A 17,931-nucleotide genomic window follows, 5' to 3' on the forward strand; every position below is an offset into this window, starting at 1 on the left:
TGGATGGGACGAAGGTTTCATGTTCTTGAGTATGGATTCAATTTCCAGGGAAGATGTGAGTTCAAAGGATTTGAGTAGAGGTTTCTGGATAAATGGGGGAAGGTTGTACACAGAAGGGGGCTGGTTGTTTGATGTGGTCAGAGGTGCAAGTAAGTTGTTGATTTTCTTTTCGAAGAATAGAGCCAATTCTGTGGATTTATTTTGGGCCTCTTCTTCTGGTAAGGTTGGTAGAACTGGTGTAGTGAGGACTGAGACATATGAAAATAGTGCTTTTGGGTCGTAGAGAAAGCTATGTATTTTTTTGGCGTAGAAATCTCTCTTAGTGCGTAATATAGTGATCCTGTTGTAGTTCATGGAGGTTTTGTAGACAGTCTGTGAGGCGGGAGTGGGATCCTTGCGCCAATGTTGTTCCTTGTGTCATAGGTCCTGCTTGAGCTTCTTCAGTTCTGTTGAGAACCAAGGTTTTTTGTTAGGTCGGGCTGGGTTGATTTCCTTAGATGTCATGGGGCAAATTTTGTTTGCTACAGAGTATGTGATGTTGAGCCATGAGGTCATAGCAGAGTCAGCGTTGGAGAGGTCCAGGTTAAGTAGATCCGTGGAGAGGCTGGAGCAGAGGTCATCTAAGGAGCAAGGTTTTCTGAAGTGGATTGTTGATTTGGGGATGAGGGGAGTCAATTTTTTTCTAATAGACAGTTCAGTGGAAGTAATGGTGGCCTTATGAAAAGAAGGAATCCTGGTGCACCTGTATTTGGATGACTGGTTGATTCGAACCAAGTCTCAGGAAAAGAGCTGCCTGGTGACACACAAGTTGATCCCCTTATTGCAGGAGCTCAGTTTGGTGGTGAACCTGACCAAGATCAATCTTCAACCATTCCAGTCATTGGAGTATCTGGGGGTATGGTTCAACATAGGACAGGACAGAGTTTTCTTACCGGAAGTTCAGATCCAGCGATTGATGCCGCAAGTGAGTCAGTTGATGAACACCATATTCCTGACAGTATGGTCCTACCTACAGGTACTCGGATTGATGGCAACTACCCTGGAAGATGTGCAGAAGAAAGGGCACACATGCATCCTCTTCAGCACTCTTTGCTCTCATTGGAACCCACGGTCTCAGGATTATGCGGATTTTGATAAATTGCAGGAGGACCCTGTGAGACTGGAAGATTGGGCATGTCAATGACAGATGAAATGTAATGTGGACAAGTGCAAGGTGTTGCATATAGAGAAAAATAACCCATGCTGCAGTTACACTATATTAGATTCCATATTAGGAGTTACCACCCAGGAAAAAGATCTAGGCATCAGAGTGGATAATACATTGAAATTGTCAGCTCAGTGTGCTGTGGCATTCAAAAAAGCGAACAGAATGTTAGGAATTATTAGGAAGGGAATGGTGAATAAAATAGAAAATGTCATAATGCCTCTGTATTGCTCTGTGGTGAGACTGCACCTTGAGCACTGTGTACTATTCTGGTCACCGCATGTCAAAAAAGATATAGTTGTACTAGAGAAGGTACAGAGAAGAGTGAATAAAATGATAAAGGAGATGGAACAGATCCCCATTTGAGGAAAGGCTAAAGAGGTTAGGACTGTTCAGATTGGAGAAGAGACGGCTGAGGGGGGATATGATAAAGATCTTTAAAATCATGAGAGGTCTAGAATGGGTAGATGTGAATCAGTTATTTACTCACTCACATAATAGAAGGACTAGAAGGCACTCCATGAAGTTAGCAAGTGGCACAGTTAAAACTAATCAGAGAACATTCTTTTTCAGTCAATGCACAATTAAGCTCTGGAATTTGTTGCCAGAGGATGTGGTTAGTGTAGTTACTGTAGCTGGCTTTAAAAAAGGTTTGGATAAGCTCTTGGAGGAGAAGTCCATTAACTGATATTAAACAAGTTGACTTACGGAATAGCCACTGCTATTACTGGCATCAGTAGGATGGTGGTAGTAATAGTGCTTGGTTACTTGCTGGGTACTTCTAGCCTGGATTGGCTACTGTTGGATACAGGATGCTGGGTTTGATGGACCCTTGGTCTGATCTAGTATGACAATTTCTTATGTTCTTATTCTCTTGCTGATGGACAACTGCTCCCACCTCCAGTAGTGGTTGCAGGAGGATCATCTGAGAAAGGAGTTCGCTTGTCCTCTCCGGCCTGGTTGGTACTCATGACAGTTGCGAGTTTCCACGGTTGGGGGGCTCACTGTCTGGAGTTAATGGCCCAGAAGAGTTGGAATGCCAAAGAGACCCTCTGGAACATCAATCTCCTGGAAGCCTGGGCAGTATGGCTGCCATGCTTGCAGTTCAGCCACAGGCTGTGGAATCAAGCAGACAACGCGATTACAATGGCCTATATCAATCACTAGGGAGGAACCAAGAGCTGGCAAGTGTCACAGAAAATAGGCCAGTTGATGGAATGGATGGAAGGTCATCTACAACTGATCTCGGCCTCTCACATTGCAGGAAGAGACAACATAAGTGTGGACTTTCTCAGCAGGGAGAGTCTGCACCTAGGAGAGTTGTTGTTGTCAGCTGAGACATTTCAGCTGATTGTGGATTGCTGGTGCCTTCCATCCCCAGACCTGCTGGTGACTTCTCAAAATGCGAATGTTCCTCACAGGAAAGGTCCATGGTCCTTGTGAATAGATGGTCTGGCTGGAAGACAGACTGCTTTATGCCTTTCCTCCGTGGCCCTTGCTGGGCAGGATAATTCACAAGATCAAAAGCCACAGGGGGTTAGTACTCCTGGTAGTGACAGACTGGCCCAGGAGTCCATGGTATGCAGATTTGTGATGACTCCTAGTAGAGGCCCCCTTCGTCTTCCTCCACACATGGATCTGCTACAGCAGGGCTGGTTCTTCACGAGGATATGACTCGATTCTGTATTATGGTTTGGCCCTTGAGAGGGCTCAACTGTTAAAGCGTGGTTATTCCTCTGTGGTGATTATCACTTTGCTCCGCACTCACAAGTTCTTCACTTCCTTAACGTATGTGTGGGTTTGGAGAGTTTTTGAGGCCTGATATGAGAAGAGGGGTGCTCTTCCTCATTCAGTTAAGATCCCTCTTATTCTGTATTTTTTTTTTTGTAGAATGGTCCTTAATTCCTTGAAAATGCAGGTTGCAGCCTTTGCCTGTTTCAGAGGCCTGGTGAATGGTGTTTCTTTGTTAGCTCATTTTGATGTGGCCCATATTTTGAAGGGAGTGAAGCATCTTAGGCCTCCCTTGAGGTTACCATTTCCATTGTGAAGACTTAATATGGTGCTGAACTTTTTGGCGGGCCCTACATTCCAACCACTGTGTAGCCTTTCCTTATGGTTGTTGACCTTGAAGACTGTGTTCCTGGTGGCTATATGTTCTGCTTGGATTTCTGTGCTGCAGGCCTTGTCTTGCCGGGAAGTGTTCCTTCGGATGACTCAGAGGACATTACAACTGCGTACTGTTCCATCCTTCTTGCCCAAGGTAGTCTTGGATTTTCATTTGAATCAGTCCATCTCCTTGACATCCCTGGATAAGGTCAGGAGTGCAGAAGAGTTTCTCCTTTTGCCCTCCTTGATTATTGTGTCTTGTCTTGCAGTATCCGGAGGTCTCTGAATCTTTTTGAAAGATGGATCACCTGTTTGTTCTCCATGGTGGGAATAAGCAGGGTGCTCCAGCTTCATGGGTGTTGCGTTCGTGCCTATTCTCACCCTCGCTCCACCCTCTCTACTTTGTGGCGACTCCCTTCGGCTCAGATGGACAGATGTAGCCGCGGCTTCTCTCTGCCTCTTGGTCCCAGTGTCTTCGGGCTGGCTTGGCGCTACGGATCCGCCATGTTCCTGATGACATAAGGGCATGTGCAAGCGCTCCAGACTTTGTACCAGCAAGGCCGCTCACCTCTGGGGCATACCCCCGTACTGACGTCATCCATTTTCAATTTTAAAGGTCTTTGTTTGCTAACTACAATCGAGTTAGCAAGGAACTCCAAAGGGACTTGTTTCGGCAATCCACGCTACTTGCAACTACGCTCCGAGTCAGCAAGGGGAATTCTCCACTACTTGGCCTTTTCAAACTTACCAGGAGTACCCGCTCTTCGAGGGCTCCGCTCTTTCTATTCTTGATTTTAGATTGTTGGAGCGGATCCGGTACTCGCTCCTCGAGGGCCTATGTTCCCAAAGACTCAGAAGACTCCTACTGCCTGGAGGTGATCACAGACATGAACACAGTGAGTCCTATTACAGACAGGAACCGGTACTCGCTTCACAAGGGCCATTGTTCCTAATCGCTAAGGCTCCCTTCAGTCTAAGACGTTATCGCAGGTATGGAGATTGTGAGTTACCATTGCAGATTGGGGATGGGAATCGCTACTCGCTCCACGAGGGCCTATGTTCCTAATTCCTTTCTCATACTCTCTACCTCCTCAGAAGATATTGCATACTTATATCTTATGGATTATTATTACAGATTAATAGATAGGAACCGGTACTCACTCCTCGAGGGCCCATGTTCCTGAACACACTGAAGATGCTCTACTGCCTGGAACATAAGAACATAAGAACATAAGAAAATGCCATACTGGGTCAGACCAAGGGTCCATCAAGCCCAGCATCCTGTTTCCAACAGTGGCCAATCCAGGCCATAAGAACCTGGCAAGTACCCAAAAACTAAGTCTATTCCATGTAACCATTGCTAATGGCAGTGGCTATTCTCTAAGTGAACCTAATAGCAGGGTAATGGACTTCTCCTCCAAGAACTTATCCAATCCTTTTTTAAACACAGCTATACTACCTGCACGAACCACATTCTCTGGCAACAAATTCCAGAGTTTAATTGTGCGTTGAGTAAAAAAGAACTTTCTCCGATTAGTTTTAAATGTGCCCCATGCTAACTTCATGGAGTGTCCCCTAGTCCTTCTACTATCTGAAAGAGTAAATAACCGATTCACATCTACCCGTTCTAGACCTCTCATGATTTTAAACACCTCTATCATATCCCCCCCTCAGTCGTCTCTTTTCCAAGCTGAAAAGTTCCTAATCTCTTTAGTCTTTCCTCATAGGGAGTTGTTCCATTCCCCTTATCATTTTGGTAGCCCTTCTCTGTACCTTCTCCATCGCAATTATATCCTTTTTGAGATGCGGCGACCAGAATTGTACACAGTATTCAAGGTGCGGTCTCACCATGGAGCGATATCAGAGGCATTATGACATTTTCCGTTTTATTCATCATTCCTTTTCTAATAATTCCCAACATTCTGTTTGCTTTTTTGACTGCCGCAGCACACTGAACCGACGATTTCAATGTGTTATCCACTATGACACCTAGATCTCTTTCTTGGGTTGTAGCACCTAATATGGAACCCAACATCGTGTAATTATAGCATGGGTTATTTTTCCCTATATGCATCACCTTGCACGTTTCCACATTAAATTTCATCTGCCATTGGATGCCCAATTTTCCAGTCTCACAAGGTCTTCCTGCAATTTATCACAATCTGCTTGTGATTTAACTACTCTGCACAATTTTGTGTCATCTGCAAATTTGATTATCTCACTCGTCGTATTTCTTTCCAGATCATTTATAAATATATTGAACAGTAAGGGTCCCAATACAGATCCCTGAGGCACTCCACTGTCCACTCCCTTCCACTGAGAAAATTGCCCATTTAATCCTACTCTCTGTTTCCTGTCTTTTAGCCAGTTTGCAATCCACGAAAGGACATCGCCACCTATCCCATGACTTTTTACTTTTCCTAGAAGCCTCTCATGAGGAACTTTGTCAAACGCCTTCTGAAAATCCAAGTATACTATATCTACCCGGTTCACCTTTATCCACATGTTTATTAACTCCTTCAAAAAAGTGAAGCAGATTTGTGAGGCAAGACTTGCCCTGGGTAAAGCCATGCTGACTTTGTTCCATTAAACCATGTCTTTCTATATGTTCTGTGATTTGATGTTTAGAACACTTTCCACTATTTTTCCTGGCACTGAAGTCAGGCTAACCGGTCTGTAGTTTCCCGGATCGCCCCTGGAGCCCTTTTTAAATATTGGGGTTACATTTGCTATCCTCCAGTCTTCAGGTACAATGGATGATTTTAATGATAAGTTACAAATTTTTACTAATAGGTCTGAAATTTCATTTTTTAGTTCCTTCAGAACTCTGGGGTGTATACCATCCGGTCCAGGTGATTTACTACTCTTCAGTTTGTCAATCAGGCCTACCACATCTTCTAGGTTCACCGTGATTTGATTCAGTCCATCTGAATCATTACCCATGAAAACCTTCTCCATTACGGGTACCTCCCCAACATCCTCTTCAGTAAACACCGAAGCAAAGAAATCATTTAATCTTTCCGCGATGGCCTTATCTTCTCTAAGTGCCCCTTTAACCCCTCGATCATCTAAAGGTCCAACTGACTCCCTCACAGGCTTTCTGCTTCGGATATATTTAAAAAAGTTTTTACTGTGAGTTTTTGCCTCTACAGCCAACTTCTTTTCAAATTCTCTCTTAGCCTGTCTTATCAATGTCTTACATTTAACTTGCCAATGTTTATGCTTTATCCTATTTTCTTCTGTTGGATCCTTCTTCCAATTTTTGAATGAAGATCTTTTGGCTAAAATAGCTTCTTTCACCTCCCCTTTTAACCATGCCGGTAATCGTTTTGCCTTCTTTCCACCTTTCTTAATGTGTGGAATACATCTGGACTGTGCTTCTAGAATGGTATTTTTTAACAATGACCACGCCTCTTGGACATTTTTTACTTTTGTAGCTGCTCCTTTCAGTTTTTTTCTAACAATTTTTCTCATTTTATCAAAGTTTCCCTTTTGAAAGTTTAGCACGAGAGCTTTGGATTTGCACACTGTTCCTTTTCCAGTCATTAAATCAAATCTGATCATATTATGATCACTATTGCCAAGCGGCCCCACCACCGTTACCTCTCTCACCAAGTCCTGTGCTCCACTGAGAATTAGATCTAAAATTGCTCCCTCTCTCGTCGGTTCCTGAACCATTTGCTCCATAAAGCTATCATTTATTCCATCCAGGAACGTTATCTCTCTAGCGTGACCCGATGATACATTTACCCAGTCTATATTGGGGTAATTGAAGTCTCCCATTATTACTGCACTACCAATTTGGTTGGCTTCCCTAATTTCTCTTAGCATTTCACTGTCCATCTCACCATCTTGACCAGGTGGACGGTAGTATACCCCTATCACTGTAGTCTTCCCTGATACACAAGGGATTTCTACCCATAAAGATTCAATTTTGTATTTAGTCTCATGCAGGATGTTTATCCTGTTGGACTCTATGCCATCCCGGACATAAAGCGCCACACCTCCTCCCGACTGCTCCTCTCTGTCATTGCGATATAATTTGTACCCCGGTATAGCACTGTCCCATTGGTTATCCTCTTTCCACCATGTCTCTGAGATGCCAATTAAGTCTATGTCATCATTTACTGCTATACATTCTAATTCTCCCATCTTACTTCTTAGACTTCTGGCATTAGCATACAAACATTTCAAAGTTTGTTTTTTGATTGTATTTTTATTCTGCTTTTTAATTGATAGGGATAAGTTAGAATTTTTTAGCTCAGGTGAGTTTTTAGTTACAGGCATTTGGACTACTTTTCTAATTATTGGAACCTCACTGTCGGGATGCCCTAATTCTAGTGCATCATTAGTATCCTTTAAAGATACATCTCTCCGAACCATGCGCTGCTGAGCGACTGTCGGCTTTCCCCTTTGTTCTAGTTTAAAAGCTGCTCTATCTCCTTTTTAAGGGTTAGCGCCAGCAGTCTGGTTCCATCCTGGTTAAGGTGGAGCCCATCCCTTCGGAAGAGACTCCCCCTTCCCCAAAAGGTTCCCCAGTTCCTAACAAAACTGAATCCCTCTTCCTTGCACCATCGTCTCATCCACGCATTGAGACTCCGGAGCTCTGCCTGCCTCTGGTGACCTGCGCGTGGAACAGGGAGCATTTCAGAGAATGCTACCCTGGAGGTTTCTGGATTTAATCTTTCTACCTAAGAGCCTAAATTTGGCTTCCAGAACCTCCCTCCCACATTTTCCTATGTCGTTGGTGCCCACGTGTACCACGACAGCCGGCTCCTCCCCAGCACTGTCTAAAATCCTATCTAGGTGACGCGTGAGGTCCGCCACCTTCGCACCAGGTAGGCATGTTACCAGGCGATCCTCACGCCCACCAGCCACCCAGCTATCTACATTCCTAATAATCGAATCACCAACTATGACGGCCCGACCTAACCCTTCCCTCCTGGGCAGTAGGCCTTGGGGAGATATCCTCAGTGCGAAAGGACAATGCATCACCTAGAGAGCAGGTCCTTGCTACAGGATCCTTTCCTGCTACATCTGGTTGGTGCTCTCCCATTATGAGACCTTCTTCCTCCAAGGCAGCACCAGGGCTGCCAGTCTGAAGTTGGGACTGGACTACTATGTCCCTGAAGGTCTCATCTATATACCTCTCTGTCTCCCTCAGCTCCTCCAGGTCTGCCACTCTAGCCTCCAGAGATCGGACTCGTTCTCTGAGAGCCAGGAGCTCTTTGCATCGCGTGCACATGTACAACTTCTCACCGGTGGGTAAAAAATCATACATGTGACACTCGATGCAAAAGACTGGGAAGCCCCCCTCTTGCTGCTGGACTGCTGCCTTCATCTCAATTTTGATCAGTTCCTAGTTTTAGGTTGCTATGGGATTAGGAATGTGTCTAAGTTCCTTTAAATGTATTAGTGAATTCACTATATGTCTGGTAGTGGCCTACTGGGGTCTGATCGAATTCTCAATAAAGTTTTTGTTGATGGGGTTTTTTTTTTTTTTTTTTTTTTTTTTTTTGGGTTTTTTTTTGTGCAAGTGGCACCTGCCTATAAATTAAGGGATGAGCTTGGGGTGGGTGGGCGAGGGGTGGGAGGGTTGGGAATTACAAACAGTCTAACTTTAGTTAGTCAGCCTGAGTGACTCACAGCTCCCTTGATTAACAATGTTGTTCCCTATTCAAACCTAATCACACTACCTCAACACCTTTCCAAGGTGAGTAACTGAGCTGAAATATTCAACTTTTTTACTTTGGTATATACTGCTCCTAGCTTATTTCTAGCTTCTGGCTACTTTTTTGTTGGGTTTTTTTTTTTTTTTTGTGGATTTTTTTTTGTTTTTCAATACAATGCACTCAGTTATTTATTAAATAAAACACTTAGCTCTTTAAAAGTCTGGAGGACACTTTAATAGTCAGGCAGACTTTTTAAAAAATAAACACACTACCTACTGCTACCTTATTGACTGACTATTTAAAAATGCAAACAGTCTAACTTGTTTTATTTACTGACTGACTATTAAAGGCACAAACACACAAACACACTAAATAATATTCCCAAATAGTTAACTTTGCCCCAATACTTTTAAAAAAGTCAATGTCAATGTCCCAAGCAAAAACTTACTGATTCCTTTCAGCCACCAGCAAGGTGATCCTCTCCTCTCAGTGTTTCCACAATTGTGAGTTGCCATCGCTCTCTCAGTGCTTTCCCTGGAACCAGGACTCGCTCCTCGAGGGCCTAACACTTCCCAGCTACTGAGCTTTCTCAAGAACTTTTGTGAGTTATCATCCAAGTACTGGCTATGTACACTGCATACCCTGTCTATTCACTATCTACAGTCTCTTTATAGCTCAGCAACCCTGGGATCACAGTTCTAGTATCTGAGGGACTTCAGCCCTGCCAGGCATATCAGCTCACTACTGCCACCTCTGTTGGTTCTACTAACCTGTCTAATAAATAACTATCTGTGTCTGTCTCCATACCCAAGCCTAGCCAGTGGTTCCTCTCAGGAATCCTGAGATTCCTGTCATCTGCCATCGGCCCAAGGATTGACCTATTCAGGATGGTGGAAATGCTAAAGTTAGACAAAATCCATGGTACAACAAAGATTTAAAAAAGAAAATAAAAAACAATTAAAACAACTGGAAATGGAATGGATAAAAAATAAGCATGCTAATTCTTTGGGTCGATATCATTCGGCACAAAATCAATACAAAAAAGCAATTGATAAGGCAAAAAAAGATTTCTTCAAAAAGAAAACTGAAAAATGTCTTCATAATCCTAGGATCTTGTTTTCAATTGTAAAGAATTTAACAAAAAACCCAAGCGAAAAAGATGTTGACTTACCAGAAGAAAAAACTAATGAAATAGCCTTTTTTTTTTTAATTGATTTATTAAACTCTAAAATTACCTTAAAGTCTAATCAAGATATCAAGATGCCCATAAAACTGAAATAAACTGGGGTGAATTTGAACTTACCTCAATACTTGAAATTGAAACATTCATAAAAAAAAATGAATCCAGCAAGACACCCAATAGACTACATTCCTGTAAAAACACTAAACCTATTGCTGACACAATTGCGCCAATCATTGCTAACATAATTAATTTATCATTGACGGAAGGTATCGTTCCCGAGACTTTGAAAAACACCATCATCAAACCTATCCTTAAAAAGCCTAATTTGGATAACACTCAATTAAGCAATTTTAGACCTATTTCTAATTTATCTTTTATTGCTAAGACTTTAGAAAAAGTAGTTCAAATTCAACTTGGCCATTTTTTAGAGTCAAATGATATTTTATTTTCTAGACAATTCGGTTTTAGAAAACATTTTAATATGGAAACTCTTTTACTCTTACTGACCAACACAGTTTTAAGAGACTTTGATTCAGGTAAAAGTTATTTTTTAATTCTTTTAGACTTATCCACGGCCTTCAATACCGTCCATCATGATATTTTAATTACTCGTTTAAAAGAAATTGGAATTACAGATAATGTTTTAAAATGGTTTACTTTACTTCTCAATAACCGTTCCTTCCAAGTCAAAATAAAGAACTCTCTATCTAGAAAAATCTTACTTCAAACAGGAGTACCTCAGGAGTCAACGCTCTCTGCCACCCTTTTTAATATCTATCCGTTATTGATCTGTCATCTCCTTACAGGGTTAGGTTTGAAATTTTATGTTTATGCTGATGATATTCAGTTTTTAGTTCCAATAGAAAATAATATTGATTTTACGTACAAACTAATAACTATTTATCTGGATACTATAAAAAAATATTGTTACAAATGAAACTGCTTCTTAATATGGAGGAAACTGAAATAATATTATTAGAAAGAAAACATTCACAACAGAATATTCCAGCATTTAAGTTTGAAAATATCAATCTGATACCCTCACCATTTCTTTCTTTCTTTCTTTATTTATTTAACATTTTTCTATACCAAACTTCATGACAAGCTTCATATCAGGCCGGTTTACATCAAACTTGTGGTTAACTTAACAAAACCATATAACAAGAAGGCCGAGGCGCAGGTACAAATAACAGGGATATTAAACTTGGGGGCTAGAGTAGCCAGGAAATTAAGGACAGAAAGAACTGGAGAATGAACATGAATGAATGAACAATGGTTAGGTCTGACATTTAGTCTGATGGGCTATATGAAAACAAAACTGTTGCATTGTTCATTAATATATCTATATATTAATGATAGATATATATATTAATATATCATTAATATATATCATTAATATATCATTTGCCAGAGATCTTGGAGTGATAGTGGACTCGGAACTGAATATGAAAAAACATATTGCGACTAAATTAAAAGATGGATATTTTAAATTGCTAACTCTGAGAAGACTGAAACCACTATTGGAACCACTCGATTTTAGATCTGTTCTTCAGGCTTTATTGTTTGTTAACTTAGACTATTGTAATGCTTTGCTGCTTGGCCTCCCTCAGACTACTATTAGACCTTTGCAGGTATTCCAGAATACTGCAGCTAGAATCTTGACAGGAAAAAAGACGTTTGATCACATCACTCCAATATTGATAGCATTACATTGGCTACCAATAAAATTTAGAATTTTATATAAAGCAGAATGGTTAAATGATGCCCTACGACTGCATGCTCCGCAGAGAAATTTAAGATCTGCCAATAAGGGACTTTTATCAATCCCTGCAATTAAATCGGCTCACCTCAGTCAAGTTAGAGAAAGAGCGCTGTCAATTGCAGGATCAAAACTGTGGAACACGTTACCAATTCAATTAAGGTTGCAGCAGGAAAAAAACAAGTTTAAAGCTGAACTTAAAACATGGCTGTTCAACACCGCTTATACTGAAAATTAGAAACAGGCATGCATTTAAGTTTTTAATATCTACAGCTGAATTTATTTTAATCTTTTAAAATGCTGGAAGCGCTATTCTATGCTTTTAGTATTTTACTGATTTAATAATTGTTTTTTATTATATTCTATTCTAACAGCTAATGTGTTTTTTAACTTTTACTTCTTTTAATTATTTTAGCTGTTTAATTCTTTTATGATTGATTGTATTTTCTTACTTTTTATATATTTATTGAAATGTTAACCACTGTGAAGGCTATGCTGAGACAATGGTATATAAATGATAATAAACCTTAAACCTTAAACCTTTCCAGCTGAGTACCCTCTCTAGCACTCCAGTGGTACAGATTGCCAACTCTGCAGGCTATATCATAACAGATTGCTACTCCCATCTGCTTGCTCCTCCAATCAGCATAGCAGATCCTAACAGATTGCTAACTCCTCCCCGCTGGAGGAGTAGAATTACAATAGATTGTTAACTCCTCCCCTCTGGAGGAGCAGAATTACAACACATTCTTGGTATACTGAAACAGTTTTGTTCTGACAGCTACTGCATGCCCAGGATTTCTGATCTGAAAGCTGTCAGGCTAGACAGTCTTGGAAATGTGGGTAATTCAAAGTTTGACAAAGAGTACAGGTAAAATACCGCTGAGAATCAGAAATGTTGTGTGGAGTGGAAAAATAATTTGACTCACTGAATTGATGCAGACTCCTGTCCCTATATCTGGAGGTGGATGGCTTCAGCATGCTGTTATGGTTTTGGACAGTAGCCTGGTGTGGTGAACACCACCTGCATGAGTGACACAGGATAGGAGAATGGGAATAATAGCAGATGATCTGGTGAGGCTGGGTAGAGTCTCTGGAGCCGGGTGCAGGATGATAGAATTCCTGGAGCTGGGTGCTGGCTGAGAAGTAGCTCTGGTACGGGGTGCTGGCTGAGAAGAGGCTCTGAAGCTCAGAGAGTGGGGGTAAGGTGAACTTCAGGAAACACTGGAACAGCATGTGGGTACACGTGGATGTGAATGCAGATAAACGTGGTCTGTTATACTAGAACTGAGTGCAGGTATGGGTGGAATCAGGATAGCGTGCAGGTAAGTGTAAGACTGGATGTTGGTAAGTGTGACCTGGATGAGGGGAACCAGAGTAAGTAAGACAGACAATGACAGGACTAGACAAACCAGGACTGATCATGAAACCACAAAATGCTCAAAGCCAGTGAGGCAAGGAAGCAGGGGGAAGCAGGAGAGTAATAGGGCAGCAACAGAAACAGATTCAGGGACAGAGGGGACAAGAATGCAGGCAAAGCTAAATGCCTACATAGCAAGATCAGCAGATGCCCAAAGGCCACAGAGCAAGGCAGGGAATGTTGCACCGGAGGTGGACCCTTGGGCCAAGGTGGGGTTGACCGTCGGCAGGCAGAGAGGGCTGATGAACAGCTGGAGCTTCACCAATACCAGCCCTCGTTCCCCGCGGATTGAGGCTTTGAGTGCCAGGGCCAGCTGGACTTAGCTGGGCCTCTGTATGTTGTCAATGAGGAGATCGATTTCAGCCCAGAGACAGCAGGAGAGAGATGGTACAGTCTTACACTGGACAAGGTAGTGTCCTGGAGACTTGGGCACCTAATGAACAAAGGCAGACAGGGGGTGCCCGAGCAAGAGCAGGCCGAAGCCTGAATTGACCAAGTCCAGGAGGTAAGCTGAAGAGGTGTCGAGGAACAGGCTTGAGTCAGGGCTGGTGGCAATCTGGAAGCAGTGGAGATAGTCTAGTCAAGCAATGCAGAGGTCTGGGTCTGGAGAGAGGCAATGGCATAGTCAGGCAATGCAGAGGTCTGGGTCTGGAGAGAGGCAATGGCATAAGCAGGCAATGCAGAGGTCTGGGTCTGGAGAGAGGCAACGGCGTGGTCAGGCAATGCAGAGGTCTGGGTCTGGAGAGAGGCAACGGCGTGGTCAGACAATGCAGAGGTCTGGGTCAGGAGAGAGGCAATAGCGTGGTCCTGTCCCTATATCTGGAGGTGAATGGCTTTGGCATGCTGTTATGATTTTGGACTGTAGCCTGGAGGTCCGGGTCTGGAGAGAGGCAACGGCATGTTCGGGTGAAGCAGAGATCCAGGCTTTGAGAGAGTCAATGGCATGGTCAGGCAAAGCAGAGGTCCGGGCTTGGAGATAGTCAATGGCGTGGTCAGGCGAAGCAGAGTCAAAGTCCGTGTAGGCAATTCGAAGAAAGGTGCAAGGCAGAAGCATAGGAACAAAGAGAAGGGAACCAGGATCAAATGAGGAACAGGAACACAGGAAAGAGACGAATCTCTGAGGAGGCATGAGTACTCGACCAGCGAGGAGACCTGTTGCAAAGGCAAAGCTAGGGAGCGGAGCCCAGGCTTAAGTACTGGTGCTCCGCTGACATCTTCATCATCTGGGCCGCGGCTAGGTTCTCGCTGCAGTCCCTACTTAAGCCTTGAAGATGCGCGCGTGCCTAGGGAGGGGCACGCGCGTCTTTCCACAGGCCACACAGAGAGGCCCAACGTGAAGCCTCTGGACGTGATGGCTGGACCAGGAACGCCAGGGACAGCAGTTAAGCCGGAGGCACCAGGGGAGGCCCGATGACGGAGCTGGCAGCCTGCTGCTGCCAGAGAGGAGGAACCGGGAGCTGGAGTTACTACAGAGAGGTGAGGGGGCCCTGCGGTGGGTCTGCCACAGGTGGCACATGTAACAGGGAAGCCCGAAGGTACACAAGGCAAGGAACAGAAGGCTAAACCAGAGAGCCCAAAGGAACTCAATGCCGAAGCACCAAGGCATGGGCTAGGCAGGGTTAAATAGGGAATTCTGGACATGGAGCAGATGGGCAAGGAAGACCGGGCCAGCCAGGGGAGTGTGCTCATGGGGGGCCTCTAGTGGTGAGGAGGCTGCACAGCAACACATAGTTATAACAATGTGAAATTGCAATACAGAATTATGCAATCAAGGAGATTGTGCAGAGTTCATTGTTGTGATTTTAATTTGTTTGAATGTTTTTTTTTATTTTTTTGTTTACTTGTCTTTTAATTTTATTCCTATTAGTCTATTAATTTTATGTTGTAATTGAATCATTTTGTTTTATGTTTTATTACCTATTTTATGTATGTAAATTATGGAAACTGCTTAAAAATTCTAATTTGTGGTATACAGATATTTTAAATACATAAATATTTCCCCAGTCCGCGGTTGGACTTCCTTAATGGAGACCAATGCTCCACCATCACTCTGAATTACCCCTATACGTGGGGTGGGGAGTACCACATGAGAAATTATATTTACTAATATGATTTATCTTTGTGTTTGTAGCCTTGTGGGAGGGTCCCGGTCACCCCGATACCACAATTCTGTGCCCTTCCCAAAGAGCTTTCACTTGTGGCACCACAGACCAAATAACCATGTCACACCAGATTAAAACAGTAATTAACCTTTTTTACTAGGATTATGTAAATAGACAATAAATCCAACCAGAACATTAAAGGGGAAAAGAACAGTGTTGCCTTGGAGGAAGAAGGTCTTAGATCGGAGAGCATCAACCTGGTGCAGCAGGAAAGGATCTTGTAGCAAGGACCTGCTCTCCAGGTGGTGCATTGTCCTCTCGCACTGAGGATGTGTCTCCCAGGGCTTCTGCCAAGGTCGGCTGTCATAGTTGGTTATTAGGAATGTAGACAACTGGGTGGCTGATGGGTGTGAGGACTGCCTGGTAACATGCCTACCTGGTGCGAAGGTGGCAGACATTAAATACAGTGTACAATTCTGGTCGCCGCATCTCAAAAAAGATATAGTTGCACTTGAGAAGGTATAGAGAAGAGCAAGCAAAATGATAAAGGGGAAGAAACAGCTCCCTATGAGGAAAGACTAAAGTGGTTAGGACTTTTCACTCAACGCACAATTAAACTCTGGAATTTGTTGCCAGAAAATGTGGTTAGTGCAGTTAGTATAGCTGGGTTTAAAAAAGGTTTGGATAAGTTCTTGGAGGAGGACTCCAATACCTGCTATTAATCAAGTTGACTTAGAAAATAGCCACTGCTATTACTAGCATTAGTAGCATGGGATATACTTAGTTTTTGGGTTCTTGCCAGGTTCTTATGGCCTGGATTTGCCACTGTTGGAAACAGGATGCTGGGCTTGATGGACCCTTGGTCTGACCCAGTATGGCATGTTCTTATGTTTTTAAGTATGATATAAACTTTCAACCATCATACTCATATGGATAGAAAAAAAAGGAATGCTGATAGAGAAAAGGTGGGGGAAAGCAGTGATGTACATAGTTTTCAAAAATTGTTTTTACCCTTGAGTACTCAAAAAGGAGGTGGGGAGGAGAGATCCACCCCAATGTCACCAGTTTGTAAAGGGTGCACGCTGTCCCAAACACAAATTTGTTTGGAAAAAAAACAATCAAGAAATTGAAGAAGACCTCTTGATGACAGAGCTGGGTAGATGACAAACCAAACAGATGAGCACCACAGTGTGTGAAAGGACTCTCTCTCCTGGGGAACTTCCCCAAATGGTTTACTTGGTACTAAACAGATAGCGGGCATGTTTCAGTATCTTACAGAAAGACCACAGTCCATCAGCTTCTCTTTCCCTGCCCTATCTCGTGTGGCTGTGGCAAAGATTTATGCTTGATTTCAGCTGAAAAGCTGAAGCAGTTAAAATCAGATGCTGAATTTTTGACAAATTCCCTCCTCTGCTAAGATACTCCTGGTCATCCCCAAACCTCAGACACAGACAGAAGCAGCCAAATTGTGCTGTTTCTTCCTTAAATAGTCTCCCAGCATTCCTTTGGCTTCCTCCTCTGATGGCTCTGTAGTGCTGTTCTCTGGGCAGGATAAATAGAATAGCCTATTTTCTCAACATGTTAACACTCTGTGTACTAGATGCTGGTTCTTGCAGAGAACTTTTCATTCACAGGAGAGCACACAGGGTTTTGACGTATTTTTATATTCCTTCTCCTTGGCTGCAGCAGCTTGCAGTCTCCGCAGGGTTGAACAAACCTTTTTGGTAGGTCCAAAACACATCACTCATATCCATACATGGCATGGTCTACATTGTAAGGCTCCAGTACATGTTAAGCTCATGAGGGCAGTAACCTGCTTTATAGCAGCTTGCTACATATCTAGATGTAGTCAGTTTGCTAACTGACTAAGTCACAGATGCACTAAAGTGTTTCTCCAGTTTTATGTTAATGGAAAAATGCTTAGTACATCTGGCCGTAAATTTGATAATACTGCCCTAGGGATTCCTTTTTTATATCTGGTTAAATTTGTTTAGTAAAATTTGATGCACAGGAGCTTTGATTAAGGACTGCTTATTGCAAGTTTATCTTTCAGAACCATTATGAATTATTTGTCCAGATCATCATGTTGACCAGGTCTGTTTCTGCAATTGACATTAATCAGCATGTAAAGTCAGTCCAAAAGATGGGTTGTTAAAATCCATATCATTTATTGGTGATGTAACCATTTGATCACTAAAATTTGACATTAAAATCCTCCGTGTTCAATTCCCTGAATAATATTCAGCCCAGAAAATAAAGCTTTTCAGATAAAAATGATTATAATACTTTACATATTGCTCTTTGTTACAGTACCATGGAGCCTCCTAGTCCATCTGGTCCTCCAGTTGAAATTCTGGATCAATGGGAAGTTTATGTAGACTCAATAACAGGACGGAAGTTTTATGTCAGCTCTATTAACAGGGAGAGAACATGGAAACCACCAAGACTTTTTCAGTCTGCCAGAGACATGAAGGTAAGAAGTGAA

The 17,931-nt window shown here is 42.7% G+C and overlaps 1 protein-coding gene across 1 annotated transcript in view; it reads left to right on the forward strand.

Annotated features, from left to right (window-relative positions):
- The window catches only part of ARHGAP15 (Rho GTPase activating protein 15), a 1,536,288-nt gene that overhangs the window by 22,406 nt on the left and 1,495,951 nt on the right, over nucleotides 1-17,931 (forward strand). Inside the window, exon 2 of the mRNA XM_029605409.1 lies at nucleotides 17,757-17,919. Coding sequence (XP_029461269.1) covers nucleotides 17,761-17,919 — 159 coding nt within the window. The 5' untranslated portion in view covers nucleotides 17,757-17,760. The remainder of the gene's footprint in view (nucleotides 1-17,756; nucleotides 17,920-17,931) is intronic.

This window comes from Rhinatrema bivittatum, chromosome 6, assembly GCF_901001135.1.
Source record: "Rhinatrema bivittatum chromosome 6, aRhiBiv1.1, whole genome shotgun sequence".
NCBI classification, from domain to species: Eukaryota; Metazoa; Chordata; class Amphibia; order Gymnophiona; family Rhinatrematidae; genus Rhinatrema; species Rhinatrema bivittatum.